General features: G+C 52.8%; 1 protein-coding gene across 1 annotated transcript in view; it reads right to left on the reverse strand.

Annotated features, from left to right (window-relative positions):
• Window positions 1-24340, reverse strand: part of PDPK1 (3-phosphoinositide dependent protein kinase 1) — an 82696-nt gene that overhangs the window by 25407 nt on the left and 32949 nt on the right. The window contains exons 2-6 of the mRNA XM_021086751.1: window positions 22965-23231; window positions 18219-18261; window positions 17816-17953; window positions 12819-12963; window positions 11612-11709 (exon numbers count right to left, since the gene is read on the reverse strand). Of these exons, the coding sequence (XP_020942410.1) occupies window positions 11612-11709; window positions 12819-12963; window positions 17816-17953; window positions 18219-18261; window positions 22965-23231 (691 nt within the window). The remainder of the gene's footprint in view (window positions 1-11611; window positions 11710-12818; window positions 12964-17815; window positions 17954-18218; window positions 18262-22964; window positions 23232-24340) is intronic.

Consider the following 24340-nt stretch of genomic DNA (forward strand, 5'->3'; position numbering starts at 1 on the left):
CCTGACCAGAGGATACAGGCTCATGGACTCCACGGGAGAGCCACCCGCCATCTGAGGCCAAATTGCTTCTCGAAGCAACACGTGGAGCATCGCGCCACCTCCACCGATTCCCTGGTGATGCCCATGGTCCTGGCAGCAAACTGCCTCTCACAACCTTCCACGCCTGTGCTGCGTCCCCAGACTCTGTAACCCACTCTGAGTGGCCGCCAGCAAGGCTCTGGTCCTGCTCAGAGCCCCTCCCACCAACAGGTCCTGGAATAGCAACCCAGCGCGAGTGGACGGCCCAATGCCACAGTCCAACACCGTTCTGCTCCGGACACACACGGCCCTTTTACCCGGCCCACCTTCTACAGACCAAGCTGTCCCCTTTCTCCACACCTCTAATAACTGGCCTGGAAACTACGTGTCTCTGCGGACAAACTTCCCTGAAGCAACCTGGAAGGTGTACTGGGTAAAACATCACACAAACACACCCACCACTGCCGAGGGCCTCCAGCCCTTCTGGATCACCTCCCAAATCTGGCAGCGATCAAAGCAGTAACACAGAGTTCCCACTGTAGCTCGGTGGTAATGAACCCAACTAGTATCCATGAGGATGTGGGTTCGATCCCTGGCCTTGCTCAGTGGGTTAGAAATCCAGCGTTGCTGTGAGCTGTGGTGTAGGCTGGCAGCTGTAGCTCTGATGCGACCCCTAGTCTGGGAACTTCCATATGCCACAGGTGCGGCCCTAAAAAGACAAAAAACACCACCATGACCACCAAGTGACACCTGCTGGAAGGGTCTTGCTTGGTGGCCCCACCATTTCAGCTGTGGACAACTAGGCCCCTTGGCAACATGTCCAGCTGTCACAACAAGGGGTAGGCAGGGGCTGCTGTCCCCAAGTGGGTAGAAGCCAGAGATACCACCAAGTACCCTGAAGGCACGAGACAACCCCACAGCCAAGACTCTGCCAAGCCCAGATGCCCCCAGGGACCTGGCTGAGCACCCTCACTGGGACAGTGCCCGCCACCCCACCCCCAGCCTTAAGCCCCGCAGGGCAGCTCCTGTAGTTCAGGGATGTTCTAGAGGGGAGGGAGGGGAGGGAGGATGGCTCGCAGCTCCTTACCTCCCGTCTCCCCTCTCTAAGCTGAGCACCCTGATACGCGGCAGGCCAGTGCGGGGACGCACGCTCTCGCCTGCACTGACTGAGGGCTCTGTCTAGGGCACCTGGGCTTGGGTCGACTCAAAACTCACTTGACAAGACACAGCTACCTGCAGCAAGCCGCAACAGACCTGTGCTTTGTCTACGAAATCCTTCAGAGTATACAGCTATAAATAACGCAACACCAGAATGAAAGTACAAAGGAAATATAGGCTCATGGCCACATCCAGTTCAGCGACGGTCTGCGGGAGACAGGCTCTGGAGGCCAACAGCCTCCCACGTGCCAGCCCTGAGATGGGTAGGGAGGAGTGGGGTGGGCAGGTAGGGGTGGGAAGAGGTGGGGTGGGTAGGTAGGTGGGGTAGGCAGGGGTGGGGTGGGGTAGGGAGGCAGGGGTAGGGGTGGGCAGACTTCCTACCGCTACGCAGGAAGTACGGGGGCCTCCAGACACAGATGCCTCCACACAGCCAAAGCCAGAATGCTGCCTCTGCCCTCGTGTTCCCAGATGTGGTCCCTGTCCTTCTCTGTACCCTGGAGTCAGCAGGAAACCCCGGGGGGAGGCAGGAGAGAGGTGGGGGTGTGCTCCTCCTGGCCACCCGCACACTGCACTCACCCCCCTCAGATGCTGGTCCTCCCACCTGCCGTCCCAGGCTGAGGGGCTCATACTCCCACTCCAAGAATCCAGCTTCCTTGGGCCCTGCTGCCTCTAAGGGGTCACCTGGGTGAGCCTTCTCTTGTAAGGGCTTGTGGCCACACTGGCATCCTGCCAGGACCCTGAGAGGACCAAGAACACTGAGGGGATTCATGGGAGGAAAAAAAACAAACCAAGAGCCAAAATCAAATGAAACTATCCAACTCGAGCAACGAATCAAAGGAATGCCAATGAACACATGACAGCTCATCAAATCAGCAAAGATTAAAAAGAAGGAATACACACAGCATGGCAAGGGTCTGAGGAGCAAAAGCTCACCCTGCTGCTGGTGGCAAGGGGAGAGGGTGTGGCTTTGGGGGAGCAAATTTCCCATTGGCACCAAAAGCCACAGAGAACTAGAGACCCCCTCTCTGACCCAGCCATTCCGTTTCTGGCCCTTGACCCTCAGGACAGACCTAGTACCAACTGCAGGACAACACGGATCCCTCAGGGGCCAGGTCTGCACTGGGTACCCTACCTGTTCGGTGTTTCTGTTCCTCAGAAAAATTGTGCATTGTTTCTGAGATTTTTTTTTTTTTTTCTTTTTTGCCACATCCATGACATGTGAAAGTTCCAGGGCCAGGGATCAAACCCATGCTGTAGCTGTAACATTCACCAGAGTGGCGGCAGCGCCAGATCCTAAAGCTGCTGCACCACCCAGGAACTTCCAAAACATCTGTGATATCTGATGACACAGATGTTTGCTGCTACTTTCACAACTGAGGGAAACGCTCAATTTTACTGAAAGGTTAGTGAAAACAAGTAATTTTCTCCTCTTCATCTTCACAAATGTAACATCGGGGTGCATTAGAAAACCACGGAGAGGAAATCCCTGCTGGCTCAGGGGTTGATGATCCGGCACAGTCACTGCTGTGGTTCAGGTCCCCTCCCTGACCCTAGAACTCCACACGCCACCAGTGTGGCCAAAAGAAAGAAAGAAATGACAGAGGAACAGGAAGGAAGGAAGGGAAGGAGTGAGGGAAGGAAAGAAGGAAGGAAGAGGAGTTCCCATCATGGCGCAGTGGTTAACGAATCTGACTAGGAACCATGAGGTTGCAGGTTCAATCCCTGGCCTCAATCAATGGGTTAAGGATCTGGCGTTGCCGTGAGCTGTGGTGTAGGTTGCAGACGTGGCTCAGATCCCAAGTTGCTGTGGCTCTGGCGTAGACGGGCGGCTACAGCTCTGATTCCATCCCTAGCCTGGGAACCTCCATATGCCATAGGAGCGGCCCTAGAAAAAGGCAAAAAGACAGAAAAAAAAAAAAGGAAGGAAGAAAACCAGAGATAGGATTTTCCTCGTGGCCCAGTGGGTCAAAGACCTGGTACTGTCACCTGTCACCGAAGCGGCTTGGGTCACTGCTGTGGTGTGGATTCAATCCCTGGCCCAGGGAACTTCCATGTGCCGTGGGTACAGCCAAAAAAGAAAAAAGAAAAAACAGAAGAACAAATGCAGGACTACCATGAGGCACAGAAGCACTGAACAGAGATAATCTAGTTACCGTCCTGCACCCATCCCCTCCCGCAGACGCTCAGAGGTCGGTGGAAGGTCAGCCGTCTCAGGCCACTGGGAAGCCAGGCCCGTGACCCCCGTTGGCCAGTGCTGCCTCCTTCGTGCCCCTGAGCCACTTGACAGGAGGCTACAGGTCAAGGTGAAGGGGAAGAAGGGCCTCAGGCTGGGCTGTGGTCTCCACCTTTAAAGTGGTCCGAACAAACAAGCAGCAGCACCCTGGGGCCTAGCCACCACGGATCTGTAAGCTAGACTGCGGGGCCAGTGGGAAAGAGGGCCGAGTGTTCCTAAGGTCGGAAGACAACCCCGCTCGTTGCAAAGTTACAGGTGCAAAGGCTCTCGGACAGAAGCCAAGCAATCCAAACCCAGCAACGCATAAAAAGGAGTGTGCAGGAGTTCCCATGTGGCGCAGTGGTTAACGAATCCGACAAGGAGCCATGAGGTTGTGGGTTCGATCCCTGGCCTTGCTCAGTGGGTTAAGGATCCGGCGTTGCCGTGAGCTGTGGTGTAGGTCTCGGCTCGGATCCTGCGTTGCTGTGGCTCTGGCGTAGGCCGGTGGCTACAGCTCCAATTCGACCCCTAGCCTGGGAACCTCCGTATACCACGGGAGCAGCTCAAGAAAAGGCAGAAAGACAAAAAAAAAAAAAAAAAAAAAAAAAAAAAAAAAAAGGAGTGTGCAGAAAAAAGAAAAAAGGAGTCTGCACCACGACCAAGTGGGATTTACCTCAGGAATGCGAGGTGGTTCGGTGCATAAAACCAGTCATTATCTTACACACACCGTTAGAATAAAGGACAAAAAAAAAAAAAATGACCATTTCAATAGACGCAGAAAGAGCATCTAACAAAAATTCAACACTCTTTCATGATAAATTACAAAGCAAACTAGTGACAAAGGGGAACTTCCTCAACCTGATGAAGACAACTACGAAAACATCAGCGCTACCATCACCCTCAGGACCAAAGGCTGAAAGCTTGCCCCCAAGGTCAGGAACGAGACAGGGACGCCTGCTCCCGTCACTTCCATTCAACACTGTACAGGAGGTTCTGGCCACGGTCATCAGGCAAAGAAATGAAATAAAAGGCATCCAACGTGAAAAGTAAAATTATCTCTAATCATTGATGGCATGATTCTACATGTAAAAAGTCCCAAGGACTCCACTAAAAAACTATTACAACTGGAGTTCCCACTGTGGCACAGTGGGTTAAAGGACCCTGTGGTGCCACAGCTATGGGTCGCATTCAATCCCTGGCCCCGGAACTTCCATGTGCCACAGGAGCGACCATAAAGGCTGCAAGACCTAAGATCAAAAAGAAAGACCAAAAAGAAACACGCAAACAGCATTTCCATATAGTCACAATGAATAATCTGAAAATTAAACAATTTACAATAACCTCAAAAATGAAACACTTAGGAATTAATTTCACAAAAGAAGTGCAAAGCTTTTTTTTGTATGTGTGTGTGTGCAAAGCTTATACGCTGAAAACTACAAAAGAATTTTGAAAGAAATGGCAAAAGATCTAACAAACAGAAAGGCAATCCGCACTGAAGGATCGGAAGACTTCGCACTGTTAAGACGGCAAAACTCCCCCAACGGACCGGGACAATCAGCATAGTCGCCATCCAAATCCCAGCTGGCTTTCGCCCAGCAGGATGTTTCCATAAATGCTGCAGCCTGTACAGGAACCTCAGTCCTTATTAAGGCTAAATGATCTCCACCGTACAGACAGACCACATTCTGTTGGTCCATTCATCAGCTCAAGGAGGCTTGAGTTGCTTCCACTTCTAGGCTATTACAAATAAAGCTGCTGTGAACACTGGTGTGCAACTTTTTAAGTAAGCATTTGTTCTCAATTCTCTTAGATATATATCTAGAAGCTGAATTGAGGTAACTAAGGTGAATAAGGTAACTAAGCTCAAACTCTGGACGAATTGCCAGACTTTCCAAAGTGACTGCATCATTAGACATTCCTACCTGGAGAATGTGAGGGCTTCAATTTTTCCACACTCTTGATAATACTTGTCACTGTTTTTGTGTGCATGTGTGGTCTTTTTAGGGCCACATGTGCGGCATATGGAGGTTCTCAGGCTAAGGGTTGAATCAGAGCCATGGTCGATGGCCTACACCACAGCCACAGCAACGCAGGATCTGACCCTCGTCTGGGACCTACACCACAGCTCATGGCAACGCCAGGTCCTTAACCCACTGAGCAAGGCCAGGGATCGAACCTGCGTTCTCATGGATACTCATCGGATTCCTTTCTGCTGAGCCACCGCAGCAACTCTGCCGTCTTTCTTTTTGATCATTGCCAGTCCAGAGGGTTTAGAGTGGTATCTCACTGTGGCTTTGATTTGCATTTCTGTAATAATGTTCAGCACATGTTTATGAGCCATTTGTTTATCTTCTTTGAAGAAATGTCTATTCAGGGAGTTCCCAGTGTGGCTCAGTAGAAATGAACCCGACCAGTAGGGTTCAATCCTTGTCCTTGCTCAGTGGGTTAAGGATCCGGCGTTGCCATGAGCTGTGGTTGTAGGTCTCAGACAAGGCTTGGATATGGTGTTGCTGTGGCTGTGGCTGTGGTGTAGGCCGGCAGCTGCAGCTCTGATTCAACCCCTAGCCTGGGAACTTCCATATGCTGCAGGTGTGGCCAAAAAAAAAAAAATCTATTCAGATCTTTTGCCTGTTTAAAAAAAATTTGTTTCGTTACGAGTTTTCTAGATATTCTTGGATATAAGTCCATGAAACATATGATTTGAAAATCTTTTCCTATTCAACCCCATGAGCTGTCTTTTCACGTTCCTCATGGTATCCCGGCACAAGAGTTTTAAAACTTGTTTGGCTGATGGTGCTTTCGAGGTGTACCGAAGAAACCACTGCCTAAGCCGAGGTTATGAAGATGCACTCCTAAGCTTTCTTCCAAGAGTGTCATGGTTTCAGTTCCTACATTCAGACCTTTGATCTACCCAAGTTAACTTGTGGGTACGGTGTGAGGTGGGGTAATAATATTTTTGATAAATTGGTCATCACTGGCAAATGATTGTGAACCAATTCATGCTTTTCCAAAGCTGCAAACAAAGTGGAAAGAAGCAAGCCTTGACCCTGTTTTTCCTCCACAAGAAGAATTCCCGCTCGAGGCTGAAAGAACGGGACCATGCTCGCTCTGCCTTCCCTAGTGAACAGACGGCTGCACAGGGCTGCTGCCACCGCAGAGGGAGAGAAGGCTGGAGGCTGGATCCCTCCTGAGGAAGAGCACACCACACACACCAGCCCGTGGGGCCCGAGGACGGTCCCTGAACATGACCAAACAGGCACATCCAACTCTCGGTTCTCAAGACATTCAGAGGGGAGAGGGCCATGTTACAGGACTCCTCAGAGACGCAATCGAAAAATGCTGGGAGACTCTAAGACAAACGAGCTGGTTTCTTCAACGGACTGCAAGGGAACAAATAAAGATGCAGAAGAAACTATAGATTAGAAGAAATTTAAAAGACAAATTAGCTAAGCTCAATCTGAGAACTTTCTTTGAACCCTTATTCAAAGAAACAACCACCAAAAAACTATGATGTGAAATTATGATTGGAAATTTAACAGTGACTGAAATTTTTTTTTCTTCTCTTTTTAAGGGCCGTACCCTTGGCATACGGAAGTTCCCAGGCTAGGGGTTGAATTGGAGCTACAGCTGCCAGCCTACAAAACAGCCACAGCACCACCAGATCCGAGCCACACCTGCAACCTACACCACAGCTCATGGCAACGCTGGATCCTTAATCCACTGACCGAGGCCAGGAATTGAACCTGCGTCCTCACGGTTACTGACTGACTGACTGAATACTTTGAGATTAAGCAATTAGTATTAATTTTTTTATGTACAAGAATGGCATGGTGGAGTTCCCATTGTGGCTCAGTGGAAACGAACCTGACTAGGATCCATGAGGAGAAGGGTTTGATCAATGGCCCTGCTCAGTGAGTTAAGGATCCGGTGTTGCTGTGGCTGTGGTGTGGGTCACAGACGTGGCTCAGGTCCCAAGTTGTCGTGGCTGTGGTGTAGGCCAGCAGCTACAGCTCCGATTTGACCCCCAGCCTGGGAACCTCCATATGCCGAGGGTACAGCCTTAAAAAGCAAAAAAGAATGGCATGATCATATGGTCGTGTTTTTGTTTTTGTTTTTAAAGCAGCTTTACAATTTCTTTCTGTCTTTTGTCTTTTTAGGGCTGCACTCGCGGCCTATGGAGGTTCCCAGGCCAGGGGTCTAATCCGAGCTACAACTGCTGGCCTACACCGCTGCTGGCCTACACCGCAGCCACAGAAATGCCAGATCCAAGCCGCATCTGCAGCCTACACCACAGCTCACGGCAACACCGGATCCTTAACCCACTGAGCAAGGCCAGGGATCAAACCCACAACCTCATGGTTCCTAGTCAGATTCGTTTCCACTGTGCCACGACGGGAACTCCATAAAGTAGCTTTATAATTTCTTGATAAATACTAAAATATTTACAGGGAAAACAAATCAATGATGGTGGGAATCAGGTCACAAGTGTGGTTTGCATTTTTACAATACCAGGTCCTCTGAGTTTTGCTTTTGGTTTTGTTGTTTTGCTTTTTAGGCTCGCACCGACAGCAATGAAAGTCCCCAGGCTAGGGGTCCAGTCAGAGCTACAGCTGCCGGCCTACACCACAGCCACAGCAACGCTGGATCCTTAAACCACTGAGCAGGGCCAGGGATCACACCCGTATCCCCATGGATCCTAGTCGGGTTCATTAACCACTGAGCCACAAAGGGAGCTCCTATTCTGCATTTTAAAAGCAACAATACTCCACGCATCACAGCTATGACTAAATAACCACCACCATGGAAGAGACTGTTTCCTGGTGGTTGAGAGCTGTGCTTGGAGTGTAGATGGTGGCACGGCAGAGGCCGAGAGAGGGTCTCCAGTTCACAGCACACCAGGGTGGGGGGGGTCAACGCCAGTCTGAGGGTCTGGACCACGGCCATCCCCAGCGGGGCACTGCATGGGTGCGGCTGGAGGCATGGTGCTTCCGCCTCTGCAGCCGCCCTGCTCGGCCGCCTCTCCAGCAGCCCCTCCCACCTGCCGACCCTTCCTCCTACATGTCACGCAGAAAGGCCTGCCCAGCTCAAGACAGGTTTCCAGACACGAACCACAAGGCTGAACATCTGGGGCACCCTGAGCTCCCCAAGCTTCTCGCAAAGAGGACAGAGGCCAGGGACACAGCCCCAGATGAGGGGCTTAGTTCCTATGGTGAAGCTGCCCTCAGCAGCTGTCTGTGTGGAACCCCTGTGCAAGATGAGCAGTCATGAGTCCTCTATGCTGGAAGGTCCCTCCATGGCTGCCCTGCTAGCACCCACCTGGCCCTCCGCCCAACGAGGGGCAGTGAGGGGGATACAGGGCTTACCCCCTTCCAGGAGCCACCCACCGGGACAGGGGTCCGAGAAGACAACCTGCTTCTCACTAGGAGGCAAAACATGCTCGAAGCACAGCCAAGAAACCTGGGCCTTTCCTTCTGGAAGCTCTGAGGTATTCTGAGGAAACCATCTCTGCACAAAAGTTTAAAAAGCAGGAATAAACTCTAAGATTCTAAACCACTTCAAACGAAATGAGAGCAAGTCACCAAAATTATTCACTCACATAATTATACATGTTTTCCCCTTATCCTCTATGGAAAAAAAAGCCAACTCATTGGCATAGAGAAGTCATTCTCCCTGTTTTACTATGTTAAAGCTTCCAGAAAGATTTTTAAAAGCTCATTTACATTCTTCTCTCTCTCTCTTTTTTCAATGGCTACAGGGCAACAGGACTAGCCTGGGGCAAATATCAGATCTGCAGGAAATCCATGTGAAGAAAAAAGGACCAAGTAGATGCTGAGGTAGGCGACTCCCACGACTGACGGGCCTGGCAGACGCTGGGGTGTCTCCGCAGGAGGTCATACGAGATGCCCAGCAGCCTGACGGGAACTTTCAGGGACAGAGAGGTTCCTGCCTGGTTCACCTCCATCTTGGGCCACCTCAGATACGCCACGGCACACACACCAATGCACGGCTAGACCACGGCCACGGCCTACCGGCCAATACACTGTTGCGACCCAACAGAAGCGAATCCAGCAAGCAGGTCAAGGTCTGTGCATTCCCCATGTGCCAAGGGACTCTCCCGCAGCTTGGGAGGTGCGCCTCCAGGCAAGAGCCCCGCACGGGTGGGAAGGGTCACAAAAGCAGGCACGCGGGACCAGGCTCATGAAGAAATAAGAGCGCCTTCCTTGATCACAAGTTCTGCTTCAGCCCCTCAAGGGCAGGTGTTTCAAGATTCTCAAAAGAAGTGAGTTCTTATGGCTCAGCAGGTAAGAACCTGACTAGTATCCAAGAGGATGACTAGGATCCAGAGAGGACGCAGGTTCGATCCCTGGACTCGCTCAGTGGGTTAAGGATCTGGCGCTGCCATGACCGTGGTGTAGGGTGGCAGCTACAGCTCTGATTTGACCCCGAGCCTGGGAACCTCCATATGCCACAGGTGTGGACCCAAAAAGAAAAAGAAAAAAAAGATTTTCAGAGAAGGTCCCAAATCTAAGATACCATGACTCAATGAGTGTGTGTGCAGAGATTAAAGCACTAACTGACAGAACCTGGACAAGAACCCTCCGCCTGAAAACACAGGGCTGGAAAGGCCTGGAAAAGAAAGATCAGGCACCCTGCAGAAGGGAAGCCAGCGGGCACCTTCCAGCAGCACAGGACAATCTCTGCCCATCGTGGCTACAAGCAAAGCCCAGGTGCTGCCCAGCAGCTGCCCAACACGCTGTCGTTAAACAGGCCCCAGTTCAAGCCCAGGGCGGAGAAGGCCAGGCCGCCCGCGCTGGAGGCTCTCCCTGACGCTGCCCTGTGCTCACCGTGCCCCTTTTCCACACCAGGTAGCCAGCAGCCTCCCGGGTCAGGGGAGCGCCAAAAATCACCTGTGTCCCTGCACCCGAGGTTCGTTTTCAAGGTCACTTGTTCACTCACACAGTGGCCTTCAGATTCCCCCAAACCTCACCATAAAGGGCTTTATCTTCTCTCTACCCCAACACCTGAGAATTTTCAGGGGTTAAACTGCCATTCTTTCTACTCCCAGACTTTTGGATTTCCATCCAACAGACACCTGAAGGGCAACGAGATGCCCGAGGCTAAGACACCCAGGGCTCTCTTCTGACCCAAGTCAGCAACTCCTCCTCAGGAAATGGAGCCGGAGTTCCCGTCGTGGCGCAGTGGTTAACGAATCCGACTAGGAACCATGAGGTTGCGGGTTCGGTCCCTGCCCTTGCTCAGTGGGTTAACGATCCAGCGTTGCCGTGAGCTGTGGTGTAGGTTGCAGACGCGGCTCGGATCCTGCGTTGCTGTGGCTCTGGTGTAGGCCAGTGGCTACAGCTCCGATTCAACCTCTAGCCTGGGAACCTCCATATGCCGCGGGAGCGGCCCAAGAAATAGCAAAAAGACCAAAAAAAAAAAAAAAAAAAAAAAAAAAAAAAAAAAAAAAAAAAAAAGGAAATGGAGCTGGCGCAGCTCCTAAGCCATCTAGGAAACACCCCAGAGGAACAGGGGATGGGGGTCTGCCATTATAAACATGCCCTTGACCAGCAGGTAAAAACCAGCCCCATCATTCTGAAACCCAACAGAAACTCACTAAGATCGGCATGCCTGGGCCACCACAGTGAGTCTCTGTACGTCATTGGCCGCTGCGCACAGGAGACAGGCCGACGCCGGGCACTGGGACACAGGGCCAATGGTGTACAGCCCCGCCCCGCCTGGTAAAACCCTGAGGCCAACAGGAAGGGAGAGCTGGGAGCCGACCCCACTGCAGGACACCCCTGCATGGGACCCCAGGAACAACTGTGGGGCCCCCCCCCCACATCTTCTAGGAAGATGATAAGGGAGGCTGAGCCCCGGCAGGCAGCCAAGGGCCGGTGACAACATGCAGACAGCGCCTGGCAACCTAGCCCCAGCCTGGCCGAGAGGCCCAAACCCAGGAAGCCTAGGAAGCCCCCTCCCCTGCAGCAAGCAGACCAGGCACACACCCGCCACCCCGCTGCCCAGCTGCCAGGGCCCTCAGCAAGAGCTGCTGAAAGGCGGGGCCTCCCCTGTGAAAACGCCAGCATCCCTTTTACAAGAACAAAGGTAGGAGAAACAGCTGTCACTAGTGAGCAGCACGATGCGACCCAACAGTTCCTGGGAGGCTGTTTCTGAGCTTGAGCACCGACAGCCGCGAGCTGCTGAAATGAAGCGCTCACGCACCTTGCTTACTCTCTGGGGACAAGACTTTGGCTGTTCCAAAATCTGTGATCTGGATGTGCATGTCTTCATTTAGCAAGATGTTTTCTGGTTTCAGGTCCCTGGGAAAGGAGATGGGTTACATTTGAGACGATACATTTAAAACAGTAACATTATCACAGACTCTAAATTTGGCCAAAAACAAGACGATCGGATTAATACCTATGATCTTAACCAGAAGACCAGATTAATATCTATGATCTTAAGCCTAAAGTTAACACTGAACAAAAATCAATCACATATGACGAGGACATTGAAATTACATCACGTCATAACTACATCTATCCTTTTAATGAGCTTTTAATTGAAGTATAATCTATCATTTTTAACCTATAGACTTTAAACCTTTTGTGGTAATCATTTCACAAGAGGAGTGTCTGTCGTGGCTCAGTGGTTAACGAACCCAACTAGTACCCATGAGGACGCAGGTTCAATCCCTGGCCCAGCTCAGTGGGTTATGGATCCAGCGTTGCCGTGAGCTAGGGTGCAGGTCGCGGACTCAGCTCAGATCCTGAGTTACTGTGGCTGTGGTGTGGGCTGGCAGCTACAGCTCTGATTCGACCCCCAGACCGGGAACCTTCATAGGCTGAAAGTGTGGCCCTGAAGAGACAAGAAAAAAGACAAAAAAAAAAAATCATTTCAAATAAATATACATCGAACCATCATGCTTGAGTTCCCGTTGTGACGCAGCGGGAAATGAATCTGACTAGTATCCATGAGGACGTGGGTTCAATCCTTGGCCTTGCTTAGTGGGTTAAGGATTCGGCATTACCGTGAGCTGTGGTGTAGGTCGCAGACATGGCTTGGATCCCGCGTTGCTGGGGCTGTGGTGTAGGCTGGCAGCTGTAGCTCTGATTCGACCTCTAGCCTGGAAGCTTCCATATGCCGCGGGTGCGGCCCTAAAAAAGAGAAAAAAAGAAAAATCAGGGAAAATGAGACCTGAAATAAGTACATGTAGAACCTACAAGTACACCGTCAAGACGGAGAAGAGAATCATGAGATTGGCAACAACATCTGACCAACGTCCTCTGCTGTTTACAGGTCCACACGCCTCCGTCAGGGTGATGGGGTCTCCGTCTGCTTAGTTTCTACAACGAGATATCCCGCCCTCCACGAGAGCGACCTGAGCTGACGCCTGGCCTGGGGACAGAGCCTGCAGCCCGGCTGGTACCTGTGGATGATGCCCTTGCCATGCAAGTACTCCAGGGCAGACACCATCTCCGCCGTGTAAAATCGGGTGCAGGTCTCATCAAACGAACCGATTTTGCGAATGTATTTAAGCAGTTCTCCATTTTTGGCATAACTAAGGCCAAAATCTAAATACTATAGTTAAGGGAAAGAGCAAAAGTCATTCTTTTAAACGAACCCTAACAGCCCAGGAGCAATCTTTTTAATTAATGAAAAGGGAACGTACATGGAGCCTGAGTTAACTGCCCTGCCGTGGGCAGCCCGAGGCTACGGGTTCTGCTGGGACTTCTGGCCTGGCTCCAGGACAGGGTCTGAGCGTGGCCTTCTCACCAAAAATACAAAAGCACATGCCTCCCAGGCCAACTGCCCCTCTGGACCCTGCCATCCCCAGAAGACATCTGTGGGCTCCGTGGAAGGGAAGCCACTAAATGATGGTCACGGCCTGTGGCCCAAATACTTTTGTCATTAACAGCCCCCAAAGCTGCACCGACAGACTCCACCTGCTGCGCCAACAGTCAATTCACATACAGGTTTCTCAGAGTTCCCGCTGTGGCTCACCGGGATAAGAACTCAACTAGTATCCATGAGGATGCAGGTTTGATTTCCAGCCTCGCTCAGCATGTTAAGGATCCAGTGTTGCTGTGATCTGCAGGGCAGGTTGCAGAGGCAGCTCAGATGCTACATTTCTGTGGCTGTGGCGTAAGCTGGTGGCTGCAGCTCCGATTCAACCCCTAGCCTGAGAACTTCCATATGCCATCTGCGTAGCCCTAAAAAGACCAAAAAGGGGGTGGGGGGTTCTCAAATGAACGCTCCCTTCCGAGCACAAAGCGACAAGTTTAGTAAGAGAAATACCATCTGATTAACTTCTGGATTCAATCTATTTATGGGACCCCACTGGGGAGAGACTGAGGAAACCAGCCAGCTTTCGCCCAGGCTCCACTGCAGTGTGGCCGGTTTTACTCTAGTCTCCCTTTTCCAAAGAGGACTATCTGTTAGAACAACAAGTGGATCCCACACAACTGTTTCCTCCTGGACGTTCTGAACATCTGCGCCTCTTAACGGAAGTCTACCGCTGCTTCCCAGGGACAGGGGGCCCAAGTCCTCACCCACCCTAAGCAGCGGCTCCCGGGGGGGAGGGCTGACCCGTGCTCAGTGTCCCGCCCTTCTTCTGTTTGCCAAGGCACCCCACCTCCAGCCAAGAAAGGAGCCTGCAGCTGCAGCACCGTGAAGACCAGGAAACCTGCCTCTGATCCGGCCCCACCCGTGGCCACCCAAGCCCCCCCAACCAGATCAACAAATTTTACAGGAACCTGAAGCAAAACACCAACTTTGCTCGTAGGGCTGGCAGGGGGTCCCTGCCAGGGCCCCTTCCCTCTCCACCCTGCTCTGACCCCTCCTCGGGGGAGGCTGCTGTCCATGGCCTCCTCGCCAGTGGCCCGCAGACTCTGGCCCACCCAACCCCAGGCCGGAGCCCCGCCTGGACCTGGACCTGGACCTGGACCAGGCGCAGAGCCTCACCACTTAGGAGGGCAGTCTCCCAGAAACCCGCAGCCCCCGTGAGAGGCTCGGCCACAGCTGTGGCCACAGGGCCTCTTCCAGCTCCACAGGTTTTGCCCCTTATCTGACCACACCCCCGAGTTCCTGCTTCCTGTGTGAGGGACACTTCTAGTTCCCTGCTGGGCTGTGAAGCTAAATGACCCACAGGTTTTAAAAACGACAGATGCTAAGGATCTTGGCGTCAAGCCGGTGTTCTCTCTGACCATACGCATTCCTCCTCCCCTAGAAACACTCCTGCAGACCCGCCTGGTCCATTTCACAGCCTGGAACCCATCCCTCCAGGGCAGCGAGAGGAGCTGCTCTCTGCGGAGCAGGTAAATTCCCCTGGCCTGCAGCGGAGCCTGAGAGCCTGATGCGTCCAACGCCCACACTCTGAGCGCTAAAGAGGAACCCAGCCCAGAGAGGTTAGGCAATTGACTCAAGGTCACAAAGCCAAGGAGGGACAGGACTGGCGCCCGGCCTCCTGCGGTCTAGTGCACTGCTCTTGTCCCCACCCTGCGAGAGAGGACACACGAGGGTAAGCGGGTGGGAGGTGGAGGAGGAACACAGAGTGGCTGAGCAGGAGCCACCGAAACCCTCAGCTTCATCGCTGCGGAGGGCGAGGCGACCCGGCCGGCTGGCTCCGGTCAGCCTGGCACCGCACCTGAGCAGGGGCAGGGGCTTGCGCCAGAGCTTCTCTGAGCTCAGTGCCTCTCCTGCAAACAGGCACTGAGGCCGGTCAAGATGAAGCTGCTGAGAGAAAAGAGGCTGCCAGCGCCCAGAAGGCCCCTCCCAGATCTGCATGCCTGTTGCCAGGGTGTGCAGGGGGTCGCCAGGCTCTGCCTCCCCCGTCCTGCTGTGGGTTATCCCCCAGTCGCTCCCGGGCTCCGAGGTGGGTGAGTGCGGCTAAAGGGAGGGTGGTGTGCACCCCGGGCTTTGCCTCCAACAGGGTTTCCTTTATCTTTCCGCACAATGCACGGCACTACGGCTTTCCAGGGGGGCAGAAGCCCTGGGTCTCACTTCTGTCAGAGCTGAGTGAGCCCTTCAACCTTCGCAGGCTTTCCAATTTGTCTTAAGAGATCAAAAGCAACAGATACCGTTGGGGAAAGACCTAGAATGCTCTCCACCTGCGTTATTCGGGCCAAACCCATCAGCAACTAGACAGCAGGCTCACTCATCCAGCCTCTGAGTGTCTGATGCTACCGCACAGGACGCTGGGAGAAGAGGAATGCAACTATGCCACCTGCCGGAGCCTCCCCACGCACAAGACCCTCGGGCCCTGCAGGAAGACCAGGCCCCGCACTCCAGGAAACCAGGCAGAGACAGCCCACAGGCTCAGAGAGCAGCAGCCACATGGGTCCCAGGGAGCAGGAGGACGAGACATGGAGATGGCCTCGGAGGTGAGATACAGATGTCCTGAGGAGGTCCCGATGGCTGCTCGGTGAGCAGTGACAGCAGACAGGGCTCAGTGGAGAGGCGCACGTTCCGGAACACCACAAGCACACGAGGAACACAGCTCCCCGCCCCATAGGCCCCTGGCTACTAGACCACTTTACCGCCTCCCTCTCAGGGCAAACGCTGGGAAACACCCGCTGCGGCGCCTCCTCTGCACACCCGCAAACTGCCATGTTGACGGCTCCTTGCATGGGAGCCAATCCATGGGCCGGGACCGCTCGGCGCTCTCTGGCCGGGTCTCCGCCCCCCGCCCCTGATCCCTGATCCGCTTGCCGACTTGACTGCTCTCTCCTCTGCAGGCCCCACCCAGCAGCCCATCCTTTGGAGGGCAGTAAGGACAAGCAAGGCGTCAATTACAGGACCGCTGTGCACTCAGGCTCTGAGCCGCTTGGCCTCTGTGCTCCCAGCTCACCCACGAGAGCCTTCCCCACGGCAGCCCGAGGGCAACAAACGGCTGTCCTGCTGGAGACCCTCTTGTGCTTCCCACCACACTTAGAAGAAAATCCTAAATTTTTGCTGGGACACCAGGGCCCAAGAAGCTGGCCTCTGCCCAGCCCCCTCGCCCACCTCCGTGTAAGCTCACCCACCCCGCTGGGGCCAGGTCTCTGGCTGACGACCCCCGAGTTAAACAGCGGCTCCGACACGCCCACCTCCCAGCCCCTACCTGGCACTACCACTCTGGCTCCCTCAGGGCCTGTTACACAGGCCTCAACCAGCTCCTAAATCCAGCTCCTCCAGGGAAACGCGGGGCTGGTAAGGCAGAACCTTCCCTTCGTCACCAGCACCTTCCCATCACCCAGCACTCAAAAAGCACTGCCAGGAAACAGAAGAACGCCTTCAGCGGGCAGAGGAGCCGGTGTTAAAAGGCGAGAAGAACGGAGCGCCGTTTTAACCCAGGAGGACTATGTGTGGAGCGAAGGGAAGGGGTGACGATCAGGCCCCATCCACAGGGGGCTGGGGAAGCCACACTTTGCAGGGGGTGGGATGAGAGGAAGGGGCCCTGCAGAACTAAGGGCAGGAGGAAAAGAAGAGATGCAGAGGCCGAGGGCCAGATGCTCTGGGCCCCATTCAGCAGCTCGAGCCCCATCGTCAAGCAGGAGCACCTGCTGGGCCTGCAGGCGGACTCTCCAGGCCAACGCAGGCTGAGGGTCTCGGGCTGGGAGAGCAACTGCAGCACAGGGGCTGGGGAGACGCGGCCGGCCTGGCTGCACGCAGAACGGCCCAGAGACAAGGGGTACATACAGCTACGGCCCGCGCTGACTGCCACAGCGCCCCTGGGTCTCCTGGAACCCTGAGCCAAAAAGAGAAAGATGACGGTGCTCCAGGGATCAAAGGAGAAGCCAGGGAGCCCAAGATGTCTCCGAGTAAAGCAGAGGCTCCTCAGGGTGTGATGTGCCTGCTGGAGAAGCAGTCTGCTCAGCCCCGCAGAGCCAGATAGCCACGGGGAGGGCGGAGGGAGGCCGGAGCACAGGCAGAGGCCTGCCTGCTGTGGGCAACTCCCTGGACTTCTCACCTGGCAGCCGAGCCAGTAGAATGTCCCTTCCAGTCAAACCCCACACCCCTGGGCCAAAGAGGTGCCGCCTCCCAGGAGCCCCAGAGGCCCAGTTCATTCTTGCTCTCTCCTTCCCTGCTCCGCATTCAACACCTGACAGACACCACGGGGACGCTGGTTAAAGGAGTGAGGGGATGCCTGTAACTAATCAGCAACAGCAGTGTTAGAACAGAAATCTCTCAAATACAATGCCTTCCAACCAGAAGATCTCAAAAATGACGACGAGGCCTCCTGAAGAAAGCGCCACTCCAGGGATGGATGTCAACAGTCCCAGGGGTTCCCCAACGAAGTGTGTGAATTCATTCGTATTCAGAATATGCTCCCCTTCTCCCTCCCAGGGAAGGGGCTACTTGAGAAAAGAGAAGTGGAGGCACAGTTCCCAAACACTAAAGGGTCCCTGGCGTGATATCAGAAGGCTCTAACTGCTCAAAGGATACAAAGCTTTTCGTCGTCCTGAAATGTGAAGTAAAGTTTAACAAAGAAGGGGTGATCCAGGCGTGACATCACGTCTCTTTCTCGGGTGACATATGGGACTTTGTTCTCTTTGATAATGTGACGTTTCTCTAGAATTTTAACTTAAAAGAGAAGCAGGTTACTACAAATGGAAATGGTTGAGAAAAATACTGAAGACACAATTCAGAAAAGTAACAGAGGCAAATTAAAGTTTTTCACAAAACACACCCACCAGCTTTGGGACCTCTAAGGCCCACGGGGTCCTGTCCCCTGAAATCAGCACAGAACCTTCAGGGACGGGGCAGCCAGGTGGCTGCATACCCGCAGGTGCACGCTTCCTGCCTCCTAGACACGGCAGCATCCCAGCTCCCCGGAGGTAGTACTTACTAGCATATTCCCTTGAGGTTGCCAGTTCTCGGGCCAGAACAACCTGGTTTGGGAAGAAAAGGGGAAAGAGAAGAAAAAAACACCCAATGTAACCAGGGCATCGCGTCTGACAAGCCAGCCTGCAACCAACCTCAGAGGCTATCCCGCCCCCGCCTTGAAACTACATTTAAGTACTTTTGTTTTGTTTTGTCTTTTTGCCTTTTCTAGGCCTGCTCCCACAGCACATGGAGGTTCCCAGGCTGGGGGTCTAATCAGAGCTGCAGCCACCGGCCTACGCCAGAGCCACAGCAACTCGGGATCCGAGCCACATCTGCGGCCTACATCACAGCTCACGGCAAGGCCGGATCCTTAACCCACTGAGCAAGGCCAGGGATCGAACCCGCAACCTCATGGTTCCTAGTCGGATTTGTTAACCACTGAGCCACAACGGGAACTCCACATTTAAGTACTTTTGGTCCTGTGCTAACAAATGCAGCTGAACATCAATGACCAAGTTAATAAGTTCTAACAGTTAAAGTAAACACATGCATCTCTCAACTCTTTCCAGAAGATTCCTAATCAGCTGCCAAGAGTCCCCCTGATGCAGTGAAGTATATATTCAGGAACATCTTAAGACTAGTGTAACCCTCACCAAACCGCAGGAAGCAGCAGCAAATAATACCTCCACATGGTGTGTACTGGGAAATTTCTTTAAAAAGTAACTTTAAGGACATGTCCCCAGTGTGTATTAATTGCGAAAGGCCACCATGAATTTACAATAACTGTTAGCATACGTTTCACTTGATGCCACTCTCGGATGCTGTCAATACTACCCCCGCCATGGAGGAAGGGCACAGGAGACGACCTCACACGGGGCCCCCAAAGGATACAACCACTCTCTGTGCTGTGCCCTCTCCAGAGCACCGATTCTTCAGTTCCCCTTGGGGGCAGCGCACCAACAGAGCACCACACAACACAGCAAAGACCTGTCTCCAGAGCAGCTCTGGGCACAACCCGATGCCAGCTTCCAAAGGCCTGAGAGCTCAGTTTGGCAGTGAGCTGGGGTGGCCCCCACCACTGGCAGGTGGGGCAAAGGCCTTCCCTGAGACACCACGGGGGACAGCTGAGGACCAGAGAGCAGATGAAAACCTGTGGACTCCCGGGAAGGGCTCAGGAGGCCCGGGCCAGGTTCACCTGGCCCCTAGTTGTGCGATATAATCCGTTCCAGAATTCTTCCCCAGGCTCATGAGAAAAGCCCTGTGTCAAACACCCTGCAGTTACTAAGAATGAGTTCGGACTGTGTGTACTCGAGTGGAAAGACCTCAGAGCCCTTTGTGGAAGACGGGACCTGTGTGAACCGCCCGCGGGCGCTGAGGAGGGAAGGGGAGCAGGCTGGGAAAGGCCTTGCCTTCTCTGGGTTATACATTCATGCAAGGCCAAGCTTCTCCCCGGGAGCACGCACTCGTCACATAAGTGGGAAAAAGGAAGAAAAAACTGTGAGAGTACCAGTATTTAATGGAATCCTATCTGAAAGAGATATTTCTGCCACCTTTCTCTTGTGTGACTTCTGCAGATCTCCTCACGGCCCCCTTCCCCAGTGAGTAAGGTAGGATGTGTCGTCCACTTTGCCTGAGTCCTCATCCTCAGGGGGCCGGGCGGCAGCAGGCCAGGCTTCCCCACCTCCGGCACCAGGCTCTTCCACGTGAAGATCCTGCCCTGGGATCCAGCCTAGGAACTGCCTCTTGGCCTCCATCCCTCCCCTGGAAACCTAATTTTAAGTGGTCTCTATTTCAGGAGTCAGGTGTGCCCTTATGGTACAGCAGGTTAAGGATCTGGCATTGTTACTGCAGCAGCTTGGGCCGCTGCTGTGGCGTGGGTTTGATCTCTGGACCAGGAATTTCCACATGCTGCAGACACAGCCCCCAGCCCACCCCCAACCCCCCAAAAAGGATTTCAGGAATGATAAGAAAGACCTGAGAGGAGCAGATGCAATTTGAGACCAAAGGCTGCAGGATTCCCAACAGTGCCAGAAAGGAGCCTCCAGGCTCACAGTGCTTTCCCGGGCATTTCCCTGGCGCAAGGATGACACAAATTTCAGCCAAGGCTTTTCAACATCAGGAATACGTCATCCAGAACAAGAGTTCCTGCTGTGGCTCAGCAGTAACAAACCTGAAAGTATCCATGAGGATGTGGGTTCGACCCCTGGCCTCACTCAGTGGGTTAAGGATCCGGCGTGGCTGTGGCTGTGGTGTAGGCCAGCAGCTGTAGCTCCAATGTGACCCCTAGTCTGGGACCCTCCAAATGCCAGAGTGCAGCCCTAAAAAGGAAAAAAAAAAACAAAACTGAAAGGAGCAAAACTTAACATTCATTAAGATGATGCTGGGAACATGAGTGAGCTATAACATGGCATTTCTTATTTGTATTTTGACATACTTCCTAAATGGAAAAAAGAAAAGGAAACAAATTTCACACGCGGTTTCCTGACAAAGTCCAGGCAAGAAAGACTCATTACTCTGGAGCCCTGCCGGCGTGAGGAGCTGCAGCACACCCTGGGCTCAGCTCAGAGACGACAGAAGCAGATCTGTCCCTTCCAAAGGCACGGACTACTAGAGTTCCCATCGTGGCTCAGCGGTTAGAGAACCCAAATAGTATCCTAGAGGATGCAGGCTCAATCCCTGGCCTCTCAGTGGGTTAAGGGTCCAGCGTTGCCATGAGCTGTGGTGTAGGCCACAGATGCAACTTGGATCCCACATTGCTGTGGCTGTGGTGCAGGCCGGCGGCTATAGCTCTGATTGGACTCCTAGCCTGGGAACCTCCACAAGCCATGGGTGTGGCCCTAAAAAAGAAAGACAAAAAGAAATAAATAACGAAAGAAAGAAAGGCACAGACTATGACTGTGCCCTCCTGGGAGACGGGTGCTCAGGCCTTCCTGAGCCTGCAGCAAGCCCCTGGCCTGGCCACAGCCACATGGGGCCTCCAACTCAGCAGAGGGCGGCTTTGAACATGCATCTCTTTGCTTGAGAAGGAAAAATACCACAAGACAGGCAGAACTCTCTCAGATAACAGAGAGCTACCTGAGTGTGATTCAAGAGTGCTGATGATATTCCTGTTCATGAAACGAAGAACACAAAAATCTGGAGGTGGGCAGGTCTTGGGCTACGACTCTGGAAAATGTCTGTTTTATATGCTTTTTTAAAAATAACTGAGACACCCAGATGGATGTTAACTCTAATCCCCTGTGACTCAGTTTACGGGACGAAAAGGACAAAGAAACTATGAGACTTAGAGGACACTTCCCCCTCCAGGACCCTACTGGATAAGGACTGATACCGGTAACTGAATAAGGCCAACGGGAGACCACATCTCGCTGGACCTCACATTGGCACCCACCCCCAACTTTAAGGAATAAAAATCCCTACAGGACAATAGAGACAGGGGGCTCTTCTCCCCTCTCCCAGTAACCCTGGGAGCTATCTGCTTTCCTTTAATAAAAACTTTGCTTGCTTACTGAAAATAAATAAATAAATAAAAATAAAAACAACTGAGAAATAATAAAGATTGTTAAATGTTCCCCCCAAACTATGAAGAGATACTGACACCAATACTAACCTGCAATCTCAGTAACAAAAAACCTTCCCAGGGTCTGCTAAGGGGTCATGAGGACATGAAATATAACTTGCTGGCGCCTGGTTACAACAAAATTTAACTGCTTTTTTAAAAAATTAAAAATAGGGAGTTCCTGTTGTGGCACAGCAGTAACGAACCCAACTAATATCCATGAGGCTGCAGGTTTGATTCTTGGCCTTGCTCAGTGGTTTAAGGATCTGGTGTTGCTGTGAGCTGCAGTGTAGGTCACAGACACGGCTCAGATCCGACATTACTTTGGCTGCGGTGTAGGCCGGCAGCAGTAGCTCTGATTAGACCCCTAGCATGACCCCCTTCCACATGCCTTGGGTGTGGTCGTAAAAAGATAGATTGATAGATAGACAGACAGACAGATTGACTAAATAAGGAGTTCCCACTGTGATGCAATAAGATCAATGGCAGCTCTGCAGCACCAATACACAGGTTCGATCCCGGACCCTGGCACATTGGGTTAAAGGATCCAGGGCTGCCAAAGCTGCAACACCGGTCAAAACTGCAGCTTAGATCTGATCCCTGGCCCAGGAACTCCACATGCTGTGGGGAGGCCAAAAAATGAAAGAAGAAAGATCAAGAAATGCCTTTTAGGAGTTCCCATCATGGCTCAGTGGTTAACGAATCCGACTAGGAACCATGAGGTTGTGGGTTTGATCCCTGGCCTCGCTCAGCAGGTTAAGGATCCGGCGTTGCCATGAGCTGTGGTGTAGCTCACAGGTGAGGCTCAGATCCCGGGTTGCTGTGGCTGTGGTGTAGGCTGGTGGCTACAGCTCTGATTGGACCCCAAGCCTGGGAACCTCCATATGCCTTGGGAAGTGGCCCTAGAAAAGGCAAAAAGACCAAAAAAAAAAAAAAAGGAGAAGAAAGAAAAAAAAAGAAAGAAAGAAATAATGCCTTTTAAAGCTTTCACCTACAAAACTACGGCGTAGATATTTTAAGCACGTGATCTGCCTGGTAACAGCCAACCCCAAGCCACCTTCACAACGGGAGAGGAACCCTGAGGCGCCTGAGCCCCTCGTCTGGGGAAGACCACCACCGAACCGAGTCTCCCAGCTCTGCGTCTGGAGAAAGGCCCGTGTTCCCAAGGAAAACCCCCTCATTCAACCAACAGCAGCAGCAGGTACTCACTGTTGAAAAAGAGCCTTCGCCAAGGATCTTCCCAAATTTAAAGTCTTCCGGCCGTTTCTTCCGAGGCTGCGGCGGCGGCTGTGCGGCGTGCTGCAGCGAGCGTGTGTTTGGCCGGGCTTCGGCCGCGGTGCTGTCCATGGTGGGACCCTGCCTGCTACCACCGCTGGGAACGCCAGGGGCCGCGCTGGACTCCGTCTGGGTCCTCACCATTGATGGGGACGGGCAGGAACACAACACCACGCTGGACTGAACCGGAGCGGCGTCATACTGGGGACACAGAGAAGGAGAGGGAGACGGCGCGTGGCTCACTCGCGCTAAACTTCGTGAACAAAGCACTGGCGCCGAGGACACACCGCCGATACTGGGCAGGCCGTCGCCACTCCGCCGCGCAGTCGGGGCGGCTGCCCTCCTCTCCAAGTCCCTGCCCTGCTCAGCTCCCACCTGCCGGGTCCTGGGCGCCCATGGACCCTGCCCCGCTGCACCCATCTGCCCTCGCCCCCGTCCTCCACCTCCAACACGACTCCCAGCCCGGCCACGGCCAGCTGGCCTTCCCATCTCACGGCCTGGCCTAGACATCCTCTGGGACCAAGCCCTGTCCACAGAGAAAGCTGGTCCAAACATGGTGACCTCGGGGTCTCCCACTGCAGAACCCCTCACCCCGCTCCCTCCCCCACACCAGATACAGGTAGGACACACAGAAGGTACTCAGGGTTTGAGCCGAGTGGCTTAAGACCGATCCACAACTAGACGGAAGCTTAACCTAGAGGTCCTGGAACACAGAAGTCTAACCACATGGGAAGGAGCGTCCAAAATCTGTCGGCTACACACAAAAGTTAATAGTTGATAAAGAAAAAAAAAAAAGTTGCTCAAAAAGGACAGTAGTGGATAACTGCTTAACAATGTGAAAAACAACTCATTTAGAGCCAAACTGCTCACTACACACTAAGGTTACCTCCAAATCAGGTTCTTTGTTTTTTTGGTCTTTTGTCTTTTTAGGGCCACAACCACGACATATGGAGGTTCCCAGGTTAGGGGTCGAATCAGAGCTGTAGCTGTTGGCCTATGCCACAGCCACAGCAACGCCAGATCCTTGACCCAGGCCAGGGATCAAACCGGCAACCTCATGGATACTAAGATTCATTAACAACTGAGCCACGACAAGAACTCCCAAAATCAACTTTTTTAATTACATGTTTTTTAGTTATTTAAACAAATTCAAAAATCTAACTAATTTTAAAAAATTTTCAATGCAACCCCTATTAAAAGAAGCTGGCTTCCTTGCAGAAATGGACAAAATGATCCTAAAATTCACATGGAAACTCAAGGAACCCAGAAGAGCCAAAAAAATCTCAAAAAAGAAGCAAACTGAAGAACTC

The sequence above is a fragment of the Sus scrofa genome, chromosome 3, assembly GCF_000003025.6.
Source record: "Sus scrofa isolate TJ Tabasco breed Duroc chromosome 3, Sscrofa11.1, whole genome shotgun sequence".
In the NCBI taxonomy this organism is placed as follows: Eukaryota; Metazoa; Chordata; class Mammalia; order Artiodactyla; family Suidae; genus Sus; species Sus scrofa.